The 24,470-nt window shown below is 40.1% G+C and overlaps 2 protein-coding genes across 18 annotated transcripts in view; one reads left to right on the top strand and one right to left on the bottom strand.

The window, feature by feature from the left end:
- bru3 (CUGBP Elav-like family member bruno 3) overlaps nucleotides 1-23,460 on the top strand; it is a 248,771-nt gene extending 225,311 nt beyond the window's left edge. For 14 of the 17 annotated variants that reach the window (XM_089084572.1, XM_025218744.2, XM_089084571.1 and 11 more), the window contains 3 exons: nucleotides 2,572-2,730; nucleotides 4,545-4,729; nucleotides 4,930-23,460. In XM_089084572.1, the coding sequence (XP_088940698.1) occupies nucleotides 2,572-2,730; nucleotides 4,545-4,672 (287 nt within the window). In that variant the 3' untranslated portion in view covers nucleotides 4,673-4,729; nucleotides 4,930-23,460. The remainder of the gene's footprint in view (nucleotides 1-2,571; nucleotides 2,731-4,544; nucleotides 4,730-4,929) is intronic. The other 3 variants (XM_089084567.1, XM_089084565.1, XM_089084561.1) reach the window with 1 other exon arrangement.
- On the bottom strand, nucleotides 23,444-24,360 carry LOC105429077 (E3 ubiquitin-protein ligase RNF181-like). The gene is made up of 2 exons (XM_011641797.3): nucleotides 24,055-24,360; nucleotides 23,444-23,909 (listed from the first exon to the last, which is right to left on the bottom strand). The coding sequence occupies exons 1-2, from the start codon at nucleotides 24,358-24,360 to the stop codon at nucleotides 23,775-23,777; spliced, it is 441 nt and encodes a 146-aa protein (XP_011640099.1). The 3' UTR covers nucleotides 23,444-23,774.
- Nucleotides 24,361-24,470: the final 110 nt, after the last annotated feature.

The following is a 24,470-nucleotide window of genomic DNA, read 5'->3' as shown; positions in this document are numbered from 1 at the left end:
CTTACAATTCAATTGTATGAGCAAAATAGAAACATTTTTTACGTGCGCATTTTTATTAATATGCAAAGTACCATGTATTTTATATATAATATATATATATATATTATATATATATATTATATTATATTATATTATATTATATTTTATATATATATAATTTATCATATATTTTATATATATATATATATATATATATATATAATATATATATATATATAATTTAAATTTAATTTATTGTGTTTAAATTATGCATTATACAAATTTGGTACGCGTATAATGAAGAGTCGCAAATTTAGGCATCTTGATGTTTCACGTAGCGTTCGGGTATTACTTTTCAATGGAAGTAGACATAGAAGTAGACAAGGTAGTCGTTCTCATTAAATTCGCGTGCACGTACCGCGTGTGTGCCAATTAGAGAGGCGAAAACCAATTTCAGGATCAACGATCGCGCGCGCGGCACGACGACGGGCTTTAATTTATGGCTCGTTCTTCGTGATTTCGTCGTCCACCGCAATTCCCCTCCGTGCTCTCCCTAGTCGGAACCGGAAACCCGTCGACACTCGTGCTAATTTGGGTTTCGCGTGACAGCCACGATCGAGTTATTACCGGGACGAAGTCGTTTCGCGTAAGAGAGGGAGAGTTTGTCACTCTTTGCGTAAACCGCGGGACAGACTCGTGATTTCTCGAGGCACTAAGTACTCAACAGCATTAATTTATAATTGACGGAAAAGTTTATATTAAATTGATAATTTGTTGCTCGTGGAATGTCACTCCTTTATGTCGAACTGACCGCTGTGAGGAACTTTCCGATCGCGAACAAATTGCTTTGCAAATTTCGATAGTATGAATTACAAGACATCTATCAGGAAAACATGTAGTAATGCTCGAGGATAGAAAAGTTTTATCCTTTCGGATCTCAGATTCAAGTTTTGTGACTCAAAACGAACTTTTGCAAACGTTGATCGTAGCACGTTATTTTCGACAACTGCAATTAAAGTTTTACCCTCGGACAATCGACGAAAATCGCGTTCGATCGGATGAAAATATCCTCGTAAAACCGCCGTAAAATTTTGTCGCATTAATTCTTAAAGTTTGCTTCAGAATTCGCGATGATAATCTTATCGACCGGCAAACGTGTTCGGCGAATCATGCCATGTTATCGTCGAACAGCGACGTACCGGAAGTCGTAATCGAGTTGAAAATGGACAATTATGTTCCGCGATGATTCGACTCGAGCAAATTCCGACAGATTCCCGGAGGAATCTTTTCGCAAAAGATCTTTCGGGTAGAAGCGAACAGGTCGCGATGAGTAGCACCCTAAAAGTTGAGTGGCAGCCATCTCATTACTTAAATGCGTCCGTTAGTCGGGAGAAGCTCTGGCCAAGAGAGCAGAAGTTTCCACAGTCATAATCGCCGCTAATTGACGTCGGAGTTATAAAGTTCAGTGAAATTAGCTAAATCCTTATTTGGACTGCCGTTGTTCGAATAGTCCTCTCTCTCTCTCTCTTTCTCTTCGCTTCTACCCTCGGGATTTTCTTCTTCTCTGGCCTAAATTAAACCTCGATGTCTTTGGCATTTTAACACCGGAAGTCGAAAAAGAGATCTACTTAAGCAGCCGCAGGATTGCACGTAATCAATTACGCGCAAATTAAATTACGAAACGAGATATATGAAAGTACAGAATGCAAAATTACAAATGTAATCCTTGAAGCCTTTATTTTGACATGTACAATTTTGTAGAATAATTCACATGTTATTAACATTTGTATCATTTGTATTGTTAATAATCTCTGTTTATAATCAGTAGAGTGTAATGAGTAATGAGTAATAAGTAACAAAGAGATGAGAGAATTTCCGAGCAGGTAAACTTGTATCATTTAGAATGCTTATATGGAAAACATAAAGCGACGGATTATCGTGTCTGGCGAAAATACGGGAATATCGCACCATCGTAATCAATGTCATCACTATCATCGTCACCATATCCATACCTATTCACTCATTTCAGCATCCATCACCTCATCCATCATTGTGTTGTAAATCCTAGTGTTGTGTGTGTATATTTGAAAGTATAAATACTCAACGTTATTTGAACCGGGAGATATCTATCAATAGTCACGAGTGGAATAATTCTCGTGACTTTTTTCTAATCATTTTGTTCGGTCATTTTTCATATCATTATCTATCATTCATTCGCAGTCTGTTTAACTTCTCGCTTGATTCATGTTCACGTCATTTAGTGTCATTTGCGGGAGACAAAATCATGTTATACGTCATCATCATTTTGCACTCGGGCGGACGAGAGAAATCGGATATTGTCGTCGAGAGTCGACCGCAGATTCATCGTCATTCATCAAAGAGAGAAAAAAATGACGACTCCAGACGAGAAAAAAGCAATCAGCAAGAAAAGCAGTACCCGCTGGCGATCTCGCTAACGGGTTGATGAAACTCTCGTATCGCGCGGAATCATTTATATTTGCGAAGAACAAATCTCATCCAGAAACTAACATTCTAACTTGAGTATTATACTTCAAGTTTAGATGTTTAGATGTGCTCTGATTTATATGGTAGGATGCTCTATCTCAGGACCCGAGGGCTGCAACCTGTTCATCTACCACCTGCCCCAGGAGTTCGGTGACGGCGAGCTCATGCAGATGTTCCTCCCGTTTGGCAACGTCATCTCCTCCAAAGTCTTCATCGATCGAGCGACCAACCAGAGTAAATGCTTTGGTAAGTGCGACGGCATTGCGGACAAATTTCAGAGCGACAACGAAAGATACGTTCCACCTGATGTACGGTCGATCCTTGACAGCCATTACGCAAGGTAGGACAAAGGACATCAACGTTTCGGTATTAAACAACAAGTGTGGAAGTGGATGTAAAAACTATTCCTCAAATTTTAATATATATTTCGTCTTTTACGTTGCACAATTGTACAATTTTAATTACGATGAAAGCTAGGGCAAAAAGTAATATTAAAAGACCTGTGTATATGTACATATTTTTCTCATAAAAATAATTTAATATATTTTTACTTTGAACCGTATAACTAGACTGGCTCATGTAACACGAAAATAATATAATCGCAACATGCACGGACGACATATACATATATTCATGATTATTATTATGACTTTCGATCAGTCACATGCTACGTGTTCTAAATGACTCTACACATTTCCAATCAGAGAGTGGTGGATTAATCATGGAAATTTAATTCGTCTCGTCCGTATTAGCGGACAGACCGGACAGACTGAATATGAATGCCGTTTCAATGGAACCGGAATCAAACTGCGCAGTTCTTTTTTAGAGACTACGCAGAGAGGACCGAAACAGAGAATGCGGATAAAAGCCGCTGGCGTTCCTTTGATTAATCGTATCCGGGAATATGAGGATACGGATAATTGGACGATTCCATTCCGTTCGTTCGGTCCTTGGTCTACCTTCGCGTTCGTCCACGTACGATTCATATATTTGCGTCCGTTTATTTTGTCTCGCCCCGTTTCAGAGACTCGTCATTCTCAAAAAAAAAAAAAAAAAAAAAAAAAATGAAATAGGCAACCACGCGTTATTATGTCTACGTTTGATTATGTCCATTTTTTCGTTCTGTCGCGCATATAATTATGCCCGTAACGTAGAAAAAAATATGCGAAAGTTTATATCCCTTTGTAGAGGTAGTTTCCATAGTTTCCACGCCGCTATCAATTTGGCGAAAAGATTTTTTGACGCGACAGTTTCTGTCGAGAATTTGCGTTGTATAAATATAATCATCGCGATTGGGAGACTATTTTTTTCCTACGGGAGCGAAATGTATCGCGTGCGAAAGATATTGGTTGCGAAAACGCAATATAACTTGATCTTTCTTCTCTCACAAATTATTTCCATGGGACGAAAGGTTGAAAATAATCAAGGTAACCCTTAGTCCTGAAATAAAAGTAATTTGTGGAGCAGAGAACCGCCAGTGGGCGAAAAACGAAGAGACTTGGTCAAACGATTTAGACCGGCATGACGTCGAAACTAAAATGGTATCGACGCTGATGGTCAAAATTGGTTTAAACCGAGAAAGTCGTGACGATCTTTCGAAAAGGTTCCCGTCGAGGGGCTTCGTTATCGTGTACCTGCCCTTCCGGTGTAACTTGGGTAATATCCAACCCACGAACGAAAACTTTTTATTTCTTGTGGAAGATTTGGTTTATTTAGATTATCCTGTTTAACTCCTAAATAATCAATTTTATCCTCAGAATGTTTCAGCTATAAAAAAAATACTAAAACCATGTTTTTTTCTTATCGCATATAAATATATTTCGCTTTTATTATGTAAAATTGTTATTTTAAATTATCATTTCATTGTATTATAATTATTACTGCTATAATATTGCATTTATCGATAACTAATACTTTTGCCATGCAGATATTTGACCTTTCCTTATAATTTTATGGACTAATAATGAAAATTATATCTTTTATACGATATTAAACGAAGATTTTCATGAGGGACAGAAAATCTATTACACCCTGCAGGATTCAACGTTCGATATTTTCAGGTTTCGTGTCGTTCGATAATCCAGCGAGCGCGCAAACAGCGATCCAAGCGATGAACGGCTTCCAAATAGGGATGAAACGATTAAAAGTCCAATTGAAGAGGCCCAAGGACGCCAGCCGGCCATACTAACCCACGTCCTAGCCTAGAAAATCTGGACGAGTCGCGCCCTATGTCGTAACTTACAGAGTAAGTTCCCTTTCTCGCGAGAAGAAGACACTTACGTTACATATTTTTAATCGGAATGATATTATTAATTTCAAAATAATATCAACGTAAATTTTATTAATTCTTTAAGTAATAGTACTATTAATTTATAAATGTAGAAGAAAATTCTATTGCACATTTAAATCTTACAAATTATACAGTGCCGTCGCTCTGAATTACAGATGACGTCCGAGAACGTAAACTCGATGGACGCTCGACGATCAGGAGTGACGAGTTGAATCACCGTTACAACGCTCTCCACCATAACAACTTAGTATACTAGCTAGTTAATTCATTAGAAGGTAAAAATTTAGAAATCAGTAGGATTGCAACGGCTTCAACGTCGTTGAAGTTCGTGCGGCGGCGGCGAAGAGGCTGAAGCGAAAGCGATGAAGGATGTTCTGCGCTGAACCCAGTCCGAGGAGAAGAAGAGCTGAAGAGAGAAGAGGACGAAGCACGCTGAGACGACGTTTCCCGGGTGTTCGGATAATCCGTCGATAGGCAACATCGGGCTTTCACCTGTGTCTCCCTTTCATCCACTCCCATCTCGAAATCTGCATGTTTCTTTCTGTCCTCCACGAATCTAGCCTCTGGTCCCTACTGCCAGGTGAGAGATCACGTTCGAGCTCGAAGACGAGAGCGCGAATGGACACCAGCGTGCAGCGTGCGGAACCCGTCGCGGACATTTTCGGAGGATCCGATCATCCTGGAGAGACCCGCCGGAAGCACTGGAAGTATTAAAAACCGATCGTGTCGTCCGAGTGTACACGGTGACGACACGCTGTTTCAGTTACATGCGCGAATTACGACATCGCGCCGCGACGATCGTTCAGCATTAAACCGACAATAGCTATCCCGTCAAGTATCCCGTCGACAAACGCCCCTAGGAATCTCGTCGTATTCGTTGCCAGTTTCGACGCACAGCGCGGAAAAGATGCCACGGACGGAGGAAAACCCGCTGGACTCGTACGCCCGGTTCCGATCGATATCCTCGACGAGGACCCGATCGCGTCGGATCGCCGTATCCGTCGATCGGACAGAACAGCTAGACGATCACCGTAGTACGAGAGGCTGACGAATCTTTTGTACCGCACGAAACTAACGATATAGTTGTCAGTTGACGAAGATCCCGCGCACGTCATTCTCGACGACGACGAGGGAGATAGATGATAATCCCCGTGCGACTGACGAACGTAGGATAAAACGCAGACTCGTCCCGAAGACGCGGACGATATCTCTCTCCCAAAAAGACAAATGTCAATCATATGCTATACAGGGTGCTCGTCTGACGAAACGCGTCTGAAAACTTTGACAAAAACAAAAAGACAAAAAATTAAAAAAAAAAAAAAAAAGAGAAAAACAGAGAATCGAGCGGCGGACATGGGCTCAGCGCCGGTCCGACATCCCCGCCGGATATCGGGTTCTCTTTAACGTTTAAGGTTTAAAACACGTACCGCGCTGTAGATTTTATATACCGCAGATAGAGAGTGAGAGAATGCGAAAGAGAGAGAGAAAGGGAGAGAAAGTGTGCGTGAAGAGGAGTCTGCGTGTGTCGTGCTGCGCGTCGAGGAAGAAGGCGGAGGTGATCCTGTCCTACTCGCGCGCGTTCGCACGGTGCTCGTCCTCCGCGACTAATAGCTCTTATTACTACTAAGGTTATGGTGATTATCATTATAATTATCGCTAAGTAAGTGACGCGCAAGTTTCCGGCCGAAAGTATAACCTACTCTGTTGTGGTTCCTGCGTGAACATCGAGAGAGGAATCGCGTGTGAGGGCGCGATTGTCCCGCCTGTCCCACCATCCGCGACTCGGTCCAATTCATGGACTGACCGATCGACTTTGCCTGATCGGTTTAGCATCGCTCGGGAAATGTCAGCCAGGCTGTGATTGTCCAGATGATGACGACGACGTTCTAACGATAATCTTCTTTAAGTTTAGTAACGATGCTATTTTCCGTTGTTGTTAAGAAAAAAAAGTAGGGAGGAGGGAGGAAATAGATAAAGAAGTGAGAAGAAAACCAAAGAAAATGATAGAAGAGTAGTAATTGCGTAAAATGCAATATTTGTCTTAGAATCGCTTACTGTCTTTCCTTAGGCTGCGATATAAAAGGGAACAAACAAATAGAAGGCAATATTTTTTTTACGTTCGATTTTATTTTTTAAGTATAAATTGAGTTTGAGATGAATTGCGAGGGTTGATTTATCGTGCAATGATTTAACGATCTGTGTTTTTTATTCGATATTGGCCGGGACTCTAAATGATGTCAGATTTGAATGTATCCTTTCGAGAGAAAAGGACCGCGCGGCGCTGCCGGATGCAAGTTCGGCATGCCCAATCGATCAATCATGCGTGTTCATGTGGAATTCCTGTGACTGAAATAGATAAAACATTGAACATTTCGCGTGCGATGCCCGGTCGGATACGCAGAGTGTTTCGAGCGAGTTCACGAAAGAAAGCCAAAGAGCAGAGAGAAGGAGGGGCGGGGGAGGGGAAGATGGGAAGAATAGGGGATGAAACAGACCGAATATTATATAAAATACGTGTAGAGTAGGTGATATAAGGTAGGCGAGCGATGGAACGGAGAGGAAAACTCTGATCTAGCGGAAATAATCATCCAAAGTACCAACACATATATAAATATATATATATATATATATATATATATATATATATAATAAATATTAAATTAATATTATATGTATATCATATACATATATATGATATTATACATATATATAATATTGTATGTATATCATATACATATATAGTGATAATGTACATATATATGTATGTATACATACACATTTACATATGATGTGTGTACATGCGAATATATGTATCGATCGAAGGAAACTAGAGACTTAGTAAATTATTCTAGTTTTAGCTAAATCCACATCTAATAAATTATTACGCGGAGACATACGCGAGAATGAGAACGGGGAGAGGGCGAGTTTAGTGAGACGAGAAATTGCTTGGTCCGGCGCGCTGCTACGGCTACTTTACGTTTATATATTGCATTATACACACACACATATACATATATAAACACACACACACACACACACACACACACACACACACACACACACACATAATATACATACATATTGTACCTACATTTTTTGGACGAGCAAAAATCTTCTCGTTTTACAATCCGCTCCGCGAATTTGTTGCTCGTCCGAATATGCAACGCGCGCATTACGCATATTCACGCGACGCACGTGCGCAATTAACGGACACGCTCACGTACGTGCGCGCGTGTAATCGTGCGTGCACACGGGTGTACATACGAGGCTAATTATACGACGAAGAGAGAAGCGCTTGGAAGAAGGACTCTTGCTAGTTACGAATTGACGATATATATAATATTTAATATACATATATTATATATATATATATATATATATATATATATATATATATATAATATAACGATAAACCAAATAATGCTAAAATGACAAAGATGAAATAATAACGATAACAATTATTTATGGTATATATACATAACTTATACACTACGGTAACGTAAACATACACATATATTCTTGTCATTTTTAGAAGGTTAAATTTATATAATATATACATATATATATGAAAAAGGGGGAAGCTATTAACGACGTCGGACGTAGTTGACTTAACGACAGGAGACTCGCGGATATTTATAGGATGCGCGAAAGTTCATCATGATATTATCAGCAACATTGCAGATAAATCTCTGCCGCGTTCGTACACTCCAACTCGTGCACGGATGCGAAATGGAAATGAGCAGCCATAGTCTCATTAATCATTCATATACAAATCTCTTTCTTTTAAAGTTTTTGATAGCATTCTCTTTGAAAGATAGAAAACAAAACAATATTCAAAAATACACTACGAGATGTGTCTAGAAGAAGAAAGAACTTTATACAATATATTATAAAGCATATTTTTTATTTAAGATAAAATTCTTTTTATATAGAATGGTTAATTTCTCATAGATTAGAATTATTGTACAATATGTGAATTATTGTCACAATACATTATCGAATTTGCTAGTATTTAAATAGAGCTCAATAATAATAATAATGTGGCACATCTCAGAGACTTCAATTTACATTTGGAAAATGTGATATAAAGTATACAGCTGTAAATGCTGTCTTTCTAGCAAAGTAACAATTGCGTGTTTTGTTCTCGTGAGTTTGGCTGCTCCAATTCGAATTAATACTCTCTGTAGGAAACATCCGTGTGTAGAGATGTCCATGAATCCTTCGTTTACGAGCGTGCGTGTAAACATAATTAGAAAGGGCGATCAGCCTCCGTGCCGGTCCGTGCCTAACTATCTTTGCACGTTCGCGGGATGAGATTATCGCCTCCGCAAGCGGACATTTCGCTTCTCACGGATGATCGCCAGGGCTCTATAGTACACGTGCACGGGGACCGTGTGACGTACGTGTGCCAAATACGGCTACGAGATGAATGGATCGAATCGGATCGAAATGGATTAGACGCTCGTCTACGATTCTCCTTGTCCGCGGATAGATACGTCGATTCGATCGCGTAGATTGAGTCGGAGGGTTTCCATCCCTCCGAGTGATTCTCCATCGAGACCGTAATCACACGAGAGTAGCGCAGGCTCGTTCTCAAACAGCGAACTTGCCACGTTTTCTTTCAACTGGATCGCGCTCGTTCTACAATTACGTCGTCTCTCGCGATCGACCGAGAGACGGCGTGGAAATTGGGTGATGGATCGTAGGGAAAATCTTTGTCACGTCGCCGTGGCAGCGTGGGATCCGAGGGATATATCCTTTGCACTCCCGCATCGATTTTCGATACCGAGGGATATTCCAGTTCCATCCGAGATGCTTTTTGCTTTTGAATGTCTCGCGCGAGCCGTAGATCGCGGATGGTTCGACTCTTCCGTGGAATTATTCGAACGTGTTCTCCGCTCTCGTGGGGCGTGCAAATTTCAAAGAGCGGGAGAAAAAGGGAGAGAAAGTGAGGGACGAGATTACCCCCGAGCGACGAGCTCGACGATGTCCATTTGAAAGAAATCGCTGAGCGGACGCCCGAAGATAGAAATTGAGAAAAAAAGATGGTGCCAGATCGCTAATACGAATACTTATAGATACATGCGCGCAACGCGCGAATCTCCTTTCACGTGCATATATACATACAAAGGTACACGGCGACACGTAACACATATACATAAACATATACGCACATACATTAGCAGACACGTATACTGGAAAGATGCTTCTACGCAAGCACCAATTGATAATATCATTACGATCTAAGCTTTTTAAAGTCTAACAGTACTATGAGAGAGTGTCAAGAAACACAACCTACCCTAATAATAAATACCATAACGGTATAACGATATAGATACATATATAAATATAAATAATATACATATATAAATATATAAATACGAAGGTAACGGCTATTGTAACAAACAAAAAAAAAATACAACTATTTTATCCAAACAAAGTTTTTGCTACAACCGAAGTAGTGTGCATCTCGCTATGAAGTATAAATGAGACTTAACTAAAAAAAAAAAAGAATATTCTTAGCTCTAAGGAGAAATAATAATATGAATAATAGTGTAATCTGTGAGGAGAAGATCAGCTTTGAATTTATTTTTACATGATGTGATTGTAATGCTGAGTACGAATTCGATGCTCGTAATTAATGTTCCGAATTCTGGGAAGCGACATGCTAAATTCCAGGCGTTAGAATGCACCGCGTCCGAGAATCGGGTGCGCGATTCTCGCATCGATTCGAGCGTCCAATCCACCGCGTAAATTCATTTGCATCAACTAAGCGAAGATTGTCATACGATTACACAGGTTGGTTGCCAAATGAAAATCGATACTCTGATATAGTTTGGGATGCATATATACTTATCTGGATGCAAACGGATTTCCGCGGCTTCTCGATCGAGCGAACCTAACTAGATTTCGGGACGGAGACACGATCAAGTGTAAGAATAAGATGAAGAATAAAGAACAGGATAAACTTTATAATAATAGTTCTAAGAATGAAGAAGCAGGAATAATTAAAATTTAGGACACACAAATGAAGATTTTCCTGTCAAACTCTGGCGTTTAAGTAAGCATATATCTAATTTTATCGTTCTCAAATCCTTTTCTCATCGCTTTCGTATCTTATTCGGCCAATTGATCGTGTCTCGCTGCCTTAAATTTAGAAGCATCGCGAATCGCGAATTCGATGGATCGATCGCGTCACTGTCCGTCGATCTCGCGCCGCGAATCTCGGATAAGCGAACAAACGACGAGCACGCGATCGGATCCGTGTTTACGTGCTATTTTCTAATTCCTAATTCATCTCTCGCGCGGGAAAGCAGCGAGAAAGCAGCGCGGAGTCGACATTTCGCGGAATCGTATTTTCCTCCGGCCGATCGCCGTTGTACGCGCGCGAGGAGACACGCGATAAAAGGAAGATGAGAATTCTACGCTCTCTCATTCCGAACGAAGGGAACGAACATCGGACACACCCAGCAGCACCCGCCACCGCACTCACACGAAGAAACAGCCAAAAACCTATCAATCCTCACGACACCGCTACGCCGCGTTTACCAAGCCCCAATTAGACGTAGAACGTAAATTGGAATCAAGTCACACGCGCCGCGATGCGATCCGGCAGCCGTGGTGTCGGTGATACTAGGAAACAGGGTATGTTTTTTGCAATTATTTGCGTAACTTGTAAAAAAAAAGTGAAGTTAACGAGAAATAAATACATCTACACGCAGAAAATGCGCGCACATACACACACACACGCGCGCGCGCGCGCGCACACGCACACGCACGCGCACGCGCGCACACACACGCACACGCACACGCACACACACACACACACACACACACACACACATACATCATACATACATACATACATACATACATACATACATACATACATACATACATACATACATACATACATACATACATACATACATACATACATACATACATACATACATACATACATACATACATACATACATACATACATACATACATACATACATACATACATACATACATACATACATACATACATACATACATACATACATACATACATACATACATACTCGTACAACAAACAAGTACATGCAGATTCGCGCACGCATACACGGGGGTATCGCAAACACGCGCCAATCCACATTAAGAAGCCACAATTACGAATCGTGCACGTAATAAAACAGAGACACGAAAGGCGAGCGAGTCTGAAAAAAACACTTAACTAAGGCCGCTAATCGTACTACTTCTTAAATATAACGGATAAGCTAAAACTAAATGTGTGTCGTAGATTTTAAGCGCGAACGTTAGAGACTCGTCGCGGATTCGGGAGCGAATTTCATCGTCACAGTTTTGGGAATGAAGCCGAGTTTTTAGTGGGCCGTCCTAGTATCGCATATTGCTGATGGAGCCTTGGTTTCCTTGTCTTCGCGAGATGCGTTCGCCGGGCCCGTTCGTCTCCTCGGCTTCGAAACGTATACCCCCCGTCGCGGGGGTTTTACGCGGGGGTTACGCCGACGCCCCGATCGGGAACGCGTCGCGTTTTTCAGTCAAAGTGAGCACAACCACGCTCGTTCTTCCTTCCCTATCCCGCGTAATTCTCTCTTCAACGCAAATTCATCCGCATCTCCCTGTCCACTTCGCTTCGACGTCGCGATCGCTTCCTCGCCACCCTCGGTCTGGATAGCCCATGGCACGGGGGTGCCAACGGGCCGCGACGCGTGAAACGTCGCGGCCGTCTAACTTATAACTCGCCGTTCGACACGATGTTCAGGGCGACCGATGTCAATTCTTTCAGGTACGCTTACGCGCTATTACACGACGAGAGCGACCGAAAATTTTGCAATTTTTGTCCCTTTTCTTTGGTGTAATAGAACTTCACGCGCGCGTGCGCACGCGAGCGCGATTCAAAGCTGGCCATCGAGTCCTTGCCGCGCGCCGCCACGTGAAATCGCGCACGTCCTCGCGAGAGAGATCTGTCTCACGCGGTATCATCCCGTGCCTCTCTACCCGGCCACTACTTTGATCGACTTACCCGGGACCAATCGTTCCTTATCACCCCCCGAGAGAACAGTGCGTTTCCTAGTTATGCTATGCGGCACGCGAGAAATCATTTGGGTATACGCGAGTACGCAGTCTGGACTACAGCGAAGTGTATCTTTCTCCTCGAAGGCACGGTTTCCTTCCTCATTCTCGCTTTTCCCACTCCTCCCACTTTCTCGGAAAACACGAGCCCGCCTTGGACCAACGACACGCGAGATGACGAGGGCGCAGGAAAATGAGGCTTTTTCCACTGCCGCGTTTATGATGCGAGCGACGGACCTTAACGATGGGGAAGCAACTCTATATCCTAGAACACTAGAAACTCTATGTGTAACGAGCTTAACTTAGTGCGCTGAAATACTTTGTAACACGAGGTTTCCGATTTCCAAAGAGTCTTTTCTTTTGTATCTACGATGAAGCGAATAAGATACCGTGCTCGTTAAACGAGCACGTGTCTTTTATGCAGAGTGGGATAAAACGGTTTATCTATCTCTACTGTTGTTCGCTGTCGTTGAGAAAAGAGGGATGTTACGGATGATTTCGTGCTCTTTCCAAGCACTCCTCGCGTTCGCCGGGTGATTGGGAGTCATCTTATTCTTCTACGAGTTCTCCGATCTGACGTTCTCAAACGCGTATTCTCTTTTCATTTCCGACATTCGCTTCTATATAACGCTTATGTACGTTGCACCTTCATAGAAAAATTATCATTTTATCTGTCTTTTATCTTATTTTGATGAATTTGAAAACAGAGTTAAGAAAGTAGCATATGAAGGTACGTGAGAGAAAGAATGTTAAATTATTAGATTAGATTATTTATTTGCGAGATCGATAACATTTCTTCCTGTCAATATTTTTTTTATGTAAATCGATATTTTCTCTTATAAAGTAGATTCTTCTAAAGATAATTGGTTAAAGTCTGAAAATTATAAAGAAGACTAAAATTTAATAACGAGTTTCACAATTGCTCGTTTTTCTATATGTCCTAGTATTTGTCCAACACTTTAATTATTCGTGAACTTAATTTATTTTTACGAAATTTGAGTTGGAATTATTTGCGAATTTGGAAGCATAAACGAAAAATATCCTGCGATTATTAGTAACACTCTAGTATGTGAGTGTCAGAACAAAACGTTACATAGTAAAAAAACGTCGATTCGTGGCGTTGGAATTGGATAAGATATTTTCTTCTCAGTTCGACGCGAATGCGAACGACGTGAAAAGAGATCGACGAAATTCATCAAGATCATACAGTGAAGTGCAGTGTGAAGAGAAAGAAGAATAATTATGAATAAGACATTTAATAGTACATTCTGTGATTTGACTCAGAAATAATTTATATTCTTATTTAGCCTTACGTCTCTTTGAAACTTAACTGAGAGAGCTCGACGGGACAGTCGCGAACAACGAAAAGGCCATGCGTCACGAATCGACCATAAAGATCATAAAGTTATAGTTGTTTGCGTTATAGGATATTCAGAAACGTATTGAGAAAAGGAAAAAGCCATGAATGTTAGAGCGAGGAACACGTAACTAAGAACGCAAGTAGGGCTTGTGGTACGTAGCTCTTACGCTGAATAGCGATTTGAGAAGTTTCGCATATATAGCGTAGTTTTATATAGCGAGCCATCTTAAGCATATAAGGGAATGAATATATACATAATGATTATATGATTATCGCTAACGCGTACTTATTAGGACTAAAATCGCACTATAATTATCTGTTACGACGACAGAATTCATCACATAACACAGATCATGCAAATCACAGCGCTAAAAGTGCTACTCTCTTATATACTCGATATATATACATATATGCCGTGTATATGTGTATACATCAAGTTTGTCTATATACATATAAATACATACAAATAGCACTTTCGAGAATAATACGCTAGCCCGAGAGGACTCAGCGAAAGACAGACGTGAAAAAGCGGCGGAACGCGAAACTGCGAAGAGAAAGAGAGCGAGTGGACGTGCGTGTGTGCGACGTATGCGTGTTTCAGGATGAATGAGAGCAAAGCGGAGACTGTGCGCAATGAGCGAGGGGACACGACGTTAAAGGGTTACTCTTACAGACAGAACATATTTTAAATAATTAATCGCCAAAAGACAAGTTTTTAACTTTAATCTCATAGCGCGTAAGGTTAAGACATAATTTAACGTATATTATATACGTACATATACATATATATATATATATATATATATATATATATATAAAATAATATAATATAATGATTGAAAGTCGACTCTAAAATTAAATTTAAATCGAGAGCACACGGGAGGACATAAAAGTTCTTGCCAACGGCCACGTGTAGATAAAGAAGCACACTCGACACAAGGCACTCGAGTTACGACGGATCTCTAAAAGGAGGAAACGAAATGTGTGTGAAGGACGCGAGTGAAGAAGCCCCGAGTTATCACGCTCGAAAGTCGGTGGATCCCGAAGATTCTCGTCAATCGATATAAAGCCCACGGATTCGGATGTACTCTTCTCGTCCTAATTCTAAAATCTTTGTGTAATTGCGTAGCGCGCCGCGTCCGCATTTTTATCGTACGCAACGAGATTTGCGTACTTTGCACGCAGCATGCACCGAAAGTCCGGTAAACGTAAGCGAACCTGGAATGAGATGATTTATTTTCTTTATTTATTAAAACTTTATTTATTAATCGTTATCGTGACTTTGCATGTCGATTTTGAAGTTAAAAGACTGGATCAATTGTTGATGGACGTCGTTTTTCCACTGGAAAGGATGTCAATCGAATCCTTTATGCGAGCGCATATTTCGGAATCATAATATCTAAAACTAGAATCGGCAACTGTGGAAGGGATTGCGTATCAAGGAGGAAGAGACTTAGAGCCGAAATTTGTCGTGGAGAGTGGACATGGTGGTTTTCTTTAGCGCGCTTGAATTAACCGTGGATAAAGATGAAAATAACATTTTGTTATCGGAAACCGCGGATGAAGATAACGTTTTGTTATCGGGGACTACTCGTTCCCAGCGTTTATGCCAATGACACTTACTTAGGTAACACGCGAGAATAGAACGCCTCGTATTTCTATTCATCATCGACGATGACGTGTGAGATCATTTGACAGGGACTTGCTAGTTAGCACGAATGACATAGTTTCCGCGTTTCGTTTCGACTAGCGTGAGGGAACAATTGTGCCAACATCAATTCTTCCAAAATTTATCACCGCTCCGAACGTACGTCGCGTCGTGCGCCAACAGCAAGATAATGTTATCGTGTCAATCGATGCTTTTCGCAGTATGATGAATAACATTCTCATATTTTCTTGTGACACAATGACATCTCTCTTTTGCATCACCGTGTAATTTATGAACGTCACCGTCTAACTCTTCTCTAACTTCTCTATTTAATTAAGTACGTCGGAATGATTTGTCGCATATTTGACCGAGACAAGAGTGCAACTTGAATTAAAATTATAATCGGTCTCTTTTCAAGTTAACTACAAGGGGTAAAAGGAGCAATAGAACCTGGCTGGGGATCGGGGGAAATTATAATGCACTTCGGCGCCTGCTCGGAATGCAACAGTTGGCTAACAAGTGGCCTCTTTCGCACGAGATGCCGGCATAATAATACACGAACGGTCGAAATAAAGTACGCGCTTTCGGAATGATACTCTGATCGAAGTTTTCCAATCTACGGCATTCATTGCTCTCCTCAAAAATTCTTAGTTATTCGACCGTCCGCGAAGAAATCGTGGAAGTCGGTCGATGTTAACGTGGTTAAAATTTCTTTCCCGGAAGATAATTATATCACAGACGCAATTTAATTGTTGCAATTTGGAAAAAGAGATAACAGATCTTTTTTTTATAAGTTTTTTTAACTGAAGCTATATTATTTACTCAATATAATAATTTAAAAGCCAGATTTTCTTATAAAAAATGAGATCAGAATTAATATTATAAATTATAAAATATTATAATATTATAAAAATATAAAATAATTTCATGTATCGTACTCTAAAATTCATTTACGAATGCACTCTTTTAATTTCCAAAAATCTAAGTTCCAACAATATTGACATAAATATGACCGACAGAAAATCAGTCAGGAAGACAAGTGCGAAGTTTTCGCGTGTCCGACGGAAAATCGACGCGACGAGAGAGGCGTTTCCTCCTTAGAATCTCGCTCTTAATTTTTCATTGCGGTTTCCGGCGATGTTGACCGTGCGGAACGTGCTGGTGATCTGAACGCCCGCATATGGTGCACGCACTCTCCAGTCGTTAAAACGATTGATTGATGCGGAAGCATGCCGCAACGCTGTGATTTTACGATTTTAATAAACGCATCTATCCTCGAAAGGTCTGTTCTCGGAAGGTTTACCGTAATACGGTCGCGCAATTACTCTATCAAGTTCCAAAGATATCTCTAGTCGAACGTTTAGTGAACACTGTACACTTAGTACAGTGATTGTTTATCGCGATTATTTATTTGCTTGATTGTATTTATACCGATCGTAATATTTATTGCGTCGGCTTATAGTTTCCCCGCATTTCTCGTAACAATGCGCTTTTGCTGTTTACTCTCTCTCTCTCTCTTGAGATGTTATATATACTGTTGCGAATACTATACTTGTTAAATGAGTCCGTAATAAGCGAACCGACGACAGTTGTCCGTGGCGAGTTGCCCGTTACTTCAAAAATAGAATTGTTTCAGATCCAGATTGTACCGTCCAGGCGAGAACAATATTTCTCGAATATTGGAGATTAATCACTTCGAGTGGACGCGGTTCGTCTATCCACGTGCAATTTCGTTATTAAAATACATTATACAAAAATAAAGAATATCGTATATTAAAATAATTCTTTTACCAAAAAGTTATATCCAATATTTATTATTTAAGTATGAAGTGACTTATTAAATTTTGTTCTTGGGATATAAATATTTTCTGCATTTTGTTAATTAAAGTTAGATAGCTTTTAACATTTATTATTTGACTACGTTGATGGACCAACCGTTTCCAGGATGAATAAATAACGCGAGTGAAATATAGAACGATTCGCGATGCGTGTTAATAGTTTATCGTTGTCGACGCCGTCAAGGCTCAGTGATCGACAACGATCGAATCGGCAATTGTCGTTTGTTGTGGGAGACATATAAGTCTTAATCGTACGAAATCACGACGGTGCACGCGCGTCACGCGCACCGTGAGACTGATTTTAACGCTCGCTTGCAGAAATTTCGGAAACAGTGCAATTACGACTTAAAAGTCTGCGGATCTAGTCAGAATGGGGGAGGGGAAATTAGAAGAAGGGCGCGCGGAATTTCTTAATGATCTCTAGTCAGGACACGTCGTTTTTGAGTCCGTTCGAGAGAACGTTGATCGTATCGGACATTACAGGCACATCCGCGCGCGAGCAAATCTTTAAATAATTGCTATATAAGAAAATATATATATATATATATATACATATATATATATATATATGTATATATATAGTTTAGGTATCCTTACGAAAGTGCAAAGGAACGGCTAACATAATGTACGGTGGTCGGCGTGAAAAAGAGTGCGTCTTGCACAACGACGGTCGATGCTTTATCGAGACGGAACGCGAAAACGACGCGGATGCGCGAACACATATTGACACTGTCCATTACACACGTCTCCTTTCGTTTTTTTGTCGTGCTTTATGGAAAAAGATGATCGCAATTGTATTATTACCCGCTAAGCACACGCTCCTCGCACGCGGCATGTCCGATTGACGACAGTCGAGTCACGACGGTGTTTCACTTGCGTTCTCGGATTTGGACCGGATTTGCTTTCGACCGCCGTAGATCACTCTGAGAACGATCCGACTGCATCCCGTACTCGAGGCTAAAAGTGTAGAATTTTTTAACTGTACTTACGACTATATAACACCTAACCTGTATATTTTTACATATTGAATATAGGAAAGCGAAATTGAGGGTTGACGGGAGGAGGCGCGGCTGAGAATCGAGTATAAAAAAGAAAAAGAAAAAAGAAGAGCACACGCGAATAGCATAGGGACGAGTATATATACACGTACACGCATACACAAAATACTATAAACTTGATAAAAAACACGTAAAACACACACACACACACACACACACACACACACACACACACACACACACGACGCATATATCTGGGCGCGATACGACAAGTATCCTCGAGCCTTGAGGGAAAAAGATATTATACAGGTCGTAAGAAATGAGATCAGTTTTATTATTGATTTCGGCGTGGCATACAATAAAATTTTGTAATCGGCGGCCCCGGGTCTCGCGCTTTCGCGCTCGGGGCCCGAGAACGTTGCGTAGTATAATCAAACCCCGACATAACAATGCGAATTTTTCCTCGATCACAGACTCGGGGCGACTCTCGGGGGGCGGTCAGGATCGCCGAAAGCGTCAAACGAGCGCGATCGGACATACCGAGAAATCAGCCCTCCTCTCCACGCGCGTGCCGATAGTCGAGAATTAACGAGAGGGATGGACGAGAGATCGTTTTTCGGTGATCCTGTGAACGCGCCACGATGCTCGCCGCAGTAAGTCGGAGGAAGATATCTGTACATAGAGAAACTACAACATAGCACAGGGTGTACGTACATGCCGGTGCACACGTAATGTCCTATATAGCGGGAGTACTAATTATGATAGTGTATGAAAATAATAAGACGTTCGCAGAGCAGGCCAGGCGCTTGATGATGGAGGTGCATCGCCCCTTTTCCCCTTCACGACGAATCTCGCCCTCGCAGGTACGACTCTCGGAACGAGAAAGAGTGTGTGAGAGAAAGAAAGAGAGAACGTGAGAACGAGAGAGAGAGACCGTGCCCCACGGCATAGTAATTGAGATAATTTACGATCGCTACGCTCGCACCTTCAAATCGGATGATAAGTCAGACCAAAACGCCTAAAGCGGCGTAAGGAAAAAGATAAAAGAAAGAAGGTGAGGAAAAAGTAGCGAAAACGCATCTGGGCATCTGCTCTTCTTTTCCAAATTAAATCCAAGTTGAGCTTCTTATTCCTGTTATTTAAGAATGATTCTCGCCGATGATGATGATGCAGGGAATGTGCATTAATAGCTTAATTGACCTAGTCAAAAATATAGTTTTATTTTATTTTATTAATAATAAAAAATACACAGAAATTAGGCTCAAATAATTAAATTAAAATTGGAAACGGGTAATTCAAAGCCGACACAACTTGTTATTGTATATATAAGCAAATATTAATAAACAAAATTTAAACAATTCCAAATGTAAGACTGAAACGTTTGCGATTGTTTTAATTTTGTTTATTAATGTACATTTATATATTAATAACACTAACAACCTGTGTCGACTCTGAATTGTTGCATTACCCATTTTCAATTTTGATTTTATTTTATTATTTTGACAATGTTTACAACAAGGCATAAAAATGCCTTATAAATTTTATATATGCAACTGTAGTTTAGTTTTCTATTTTAATGCAGTATATTCTAATGCAATATTCTTCTAATACTAAAACATGGTATATGTTAAAAAAAAGAGTCTTTTAATTAGCAACACGAAACGAAGGACGCATTACAATAACTATTTATTACGTGCAAAACAGTATTAATATTTGATGATAATGCGTTATAAGCGAATGTGCAAAATTTACGAGTTGATCGATCGAATAGACGAGATGGTTGATTTATTACTATTATTAATTAAGATTATTATTACTGTTTGATTATTATTGTATTATTATAATCACTATTATGCTATCGCTATTACCGCTACATTACAAATATAAACATTCTGACGATTATTATAATCATTTTATGATGTATTGTAAAATCGGACGACTGGATCGGACGTGAAAAAAGATTAGGCGAGTGCGAAACTTCATGAGACACACGTGCGAAAAGGCGAGCAACTCGTTTTTGTAAGGCTTAATTAATTCGATTCGGTTGCGAGCGTATGCCGAGAGGATAAACGATGCCATGTAGATCAAAAGTAATCGATAAAAAAAAAAACGGTAGTTGCGCGAGATGCGACAGAGCGTTATTAGCATATCAGCGTGTTGAGCTTAGAGAGGCGCGCGGAACAATGAGACCACGCGTGATAATAATATTACCAGTAGTATGTGTGCGTTTGAGAGAGAAAACAAAAGAGAAGAAGACGCATTGTACGTACAATGGCTCGCGAGCGTTTCGGAGAGGCGAGGGATGTTGCACCGAAAAAATGCGTTCCTCTATCGATGTTGAAGACACGACGTCACCGACACTGCTGCAGGTTGCCGATTACTATTATCAGAAATATATATTGTACATTGCGATTGTATCGGATTATACCACCATGCTGTCCAATAGAAACGAACAATATATCGCTATCGTCTCTCTCTATCGGAGATTACGTTAATGCGACGTATTAGCGTTGAATTAGCAGTATTGCGCGTCTGTGCGCTCTTCACGAAGTTCACGTTGATCGAAGATCCCAAGCTACGTCGACCTGTGTAACATATGCTATTTGCGAAAACGAGTCTAGAGAGCTAACTAAATGCAAGAGAACATATGCATACGATGATAAATGGGAATGAATTAACAAACGTTTGGACGTAGGTCGCGTATTACCGCATGATGAATGTCGCAGTGTCGGTGGCATCGAACGACGAGGGCGAAGTTGTAATTTTGTAGCGAGGTGTGAAAGGAACGCTTGTGTTCGACCGAAATCTCCGAAGCTTCGCCGAAGCTTTCAATGGCAGAATTTTTCGTCACGCGAACGAAATTGCAATAGGGATGCGTGTAATGTTTCCGGTGCGTACACTAAGAGGCGCGAATTAAAGAGTCGCGATGGATTATTCACCGCGCAGCGAACGTCGAGAAATTCTGCTGATGCCCATAGAATAAATAGTTATTTATAAAGTCTCTACCGAGGGCGAGAAATAAAGCACGAGAGAAGTAACAAGGAACGAAGGCGCGAGGGGCGCGATGCAGGAATGGGAGTAGCGTGCGAACGGAAGAGATGCCATTTTGAATTATTATTTTCATAAGGAACGTGTAATATAAAATATAATATATATAATATATATAAATATATATATCGACATGGACGAATTAACAACATCATCGGGACTTATGATCGCGACGATGATGATGGTTAATATTATTATTATTGCTATTATTATGGTTATTGATTATGATTATTATGGAATGACGATTATTATTATAATGAGAAAAAGAAGTTAATGCATTATATAAAAAAAAATAAAAGTAATTACACTTAACACTTACGTTAGGAAGCTAGATACATACATTTGATGCAAGCGAGAAAATGGAGGAACCCATGCATTCGACGAGAAGTCTGTAAGTGACATGAAAAAAAAAAAAATAATTAACGTCGTACATTTCTATATCATTGTAGAACACGGGGACGTATATAAAGGACTAATATTTTTTAGCCAACGTCGCGGATACCTTGCATTTCGTCAAAAATCATGGGATACAAGATGGTCGAGTCATAGAGGAAAAAAAACCCTTAAATAATATCGTATAAATTTTTCCTTCGTATATATTTCTGTTGAGATGATAAACCGATATTACATTAAATTGACGAGGAGGGATGACTAAGACGACGCCGCGTCGAATCTGAAACTTTTGTATCCATGGACGGAAAAGGGTCTCCCGACGTTTGCATTTACTACGCGCCACAGACGTGTTCCCGTATTCGAATGTAACTTTGACGATGATTTGTTTCTCCGTTCATTTATCTTATGTGAACGCCGAGCCGAAAGTTCTCTGTACGACGTACCTTATCCCACTTGACGCTCGCATACAGATTACATAAACTAGCTATTACGGACATGGCCACTAGCAGAGAAGTGTACCATTCAAGATAGTTTATCATTAAAGAAACGGTAATCATCATAGATATATTAACGACATTATTTATATTATTACGCATATTATATATAAATAATTGATAACATACTAACCCCCTCTAGGGTGAAGTACTGTGAGAGGGGGGGGGAAGGGGGATGGGAAAGGGGAAAAACTACGAAAGGTTTGCGTCCACGTGGGCGTGACGGCGGCGGTGCGTCGTTTTTTTTTCGGAATGGCGTCACCGATACGAGAGTGAAAAAAAAAGATAATGAATAAACCGCCAATTACTTTAACTTCGACAGTACTATTATTTGTATATGCCGAACGATTATGCCGTTTTCAGCGCAACATATTTTGGCAATTCTCTTTGGTGGTATGGTTCATAGCGATCGCGTTACGGTGAGAAAGAGATAGAGCGAAAGCGAGAGAGAGTGTGAAAACGAGCGAGCGAACGAGCGAGAGAAAGATAGGGAGAGAGAGCGGGAGAGAGAGAGAGAGAGAGAGAGAGAGAGAGAGAGAGAGCAAGAAAGAGGAAGAACGAAATATAGAGCGAAAGAGGACGAAGAGGCCGGAGAGAGGGAGAGAAAAAGAAATAAAAGAGTAAAACAAACGAACAAAATAAAAATCAGAAGTTTCTATACTTTTTACGGAGATTGTTATAGTCTAAGCGCACACTGATCAAGGCATTCGTCGCTCGGCAAAAAAACATAATATAATTATTAATATAAAATTTATAACAGAAATAAAAATAAAGGAAGTTAATAAATATGTACACTGTATAATAAACATTATTTCCTATTAATAATTCACGTCTTTTTATTTAATCTTTCGTACCACAAATGAGAGAGAGTATCATATAACTTTTTAATCAATATACATATATAAAATATAGACTCTGCATGTTTGTTCCTTTATAAAATCTTTGTAAGACATCTTCTTTAATAAATAATAAATATAAATTTTATTAATATACATATATATTGATACAATCGCTGACTATCTTTTCGACTATCAATAATTCAAAGCTTTTACTAATACAAACATTTTCAATAGTGAGAATTCTTAACTAATGGAATATAAAGAACAGAATCATTTTTCTATTAAATATTTACATATCTATTAGGTAAACATGGAATTATGCAACGACTCCAAATCCTTCTCTCTTTCTATCGCTCGTTTCTTCTCTTTCCTATACATTTCATAGTCTTCATCGTCTGTTGGCAATTCGTATCGGCAGAGCGGGCATGAATTGGTCTGAAAATAAAGTAAAGTTGTTAAAATAGTATTCAACAAGTTCTTGCACATTTTCATTCTTATTAATAGCATTTTTTAAATAACATCCCGATGTTCCATCCGTTTATATTTGCTATACCCTCTACATTTGTTTAACCAACTTTACCTTTTCCAGCCATGGTACAATACACTCCTGATGAAACACATGATTACAAGGCATCGATTTCGCTTTACTGTCTGTCTCGAATTCCTTTAAGCAAACCGGGCACTGCTTGACTTCACCAGACTCGATCTTAATTTCTGGCAAATTTGCCACCGCATTCTTCGACGCTGGTGGTGGAAGTTCCGTGTCCTGGCCGATCAAGTCCCACATGCCAAAGTCTCGCAAGAATCGTGCCATTTGAATCAGATGATTCGGCGCTTCTCCGTCACCCAAAGGTGTCCAACCCATTTCGGTGAAATAATCGGACATGATCGTCGGATTTGTAACAAGAAACCCGTCTCACAGATAAAACGACGAAATCGATCACATACAACGTTCACTTTCTGTCGCGATGAATGATAATTTCACTTTTATCTTTA

The sequence above is a fragment of the Pogonomyrmex barbatus genome, unplaced genomic scaffold (assembly GCF_055798465.1).
Source record: "Pogonomyrmex barbatus isolate J1 unplaced genomic scaffold, ASM5579846v1 scaffold9, whole genome shotgun sequence".
In the NCBI taxonomy this organism is placed as follows: Eukaryota; Metazoa; Arthropoda; class Insecta; order Hymenoptera; family Formicidae; genus Pogonomyrmex; species Pogonomyrmex barbatus.
This window is presented reverse-complemented; position numbering and strand designations above follow the sequence as displayed.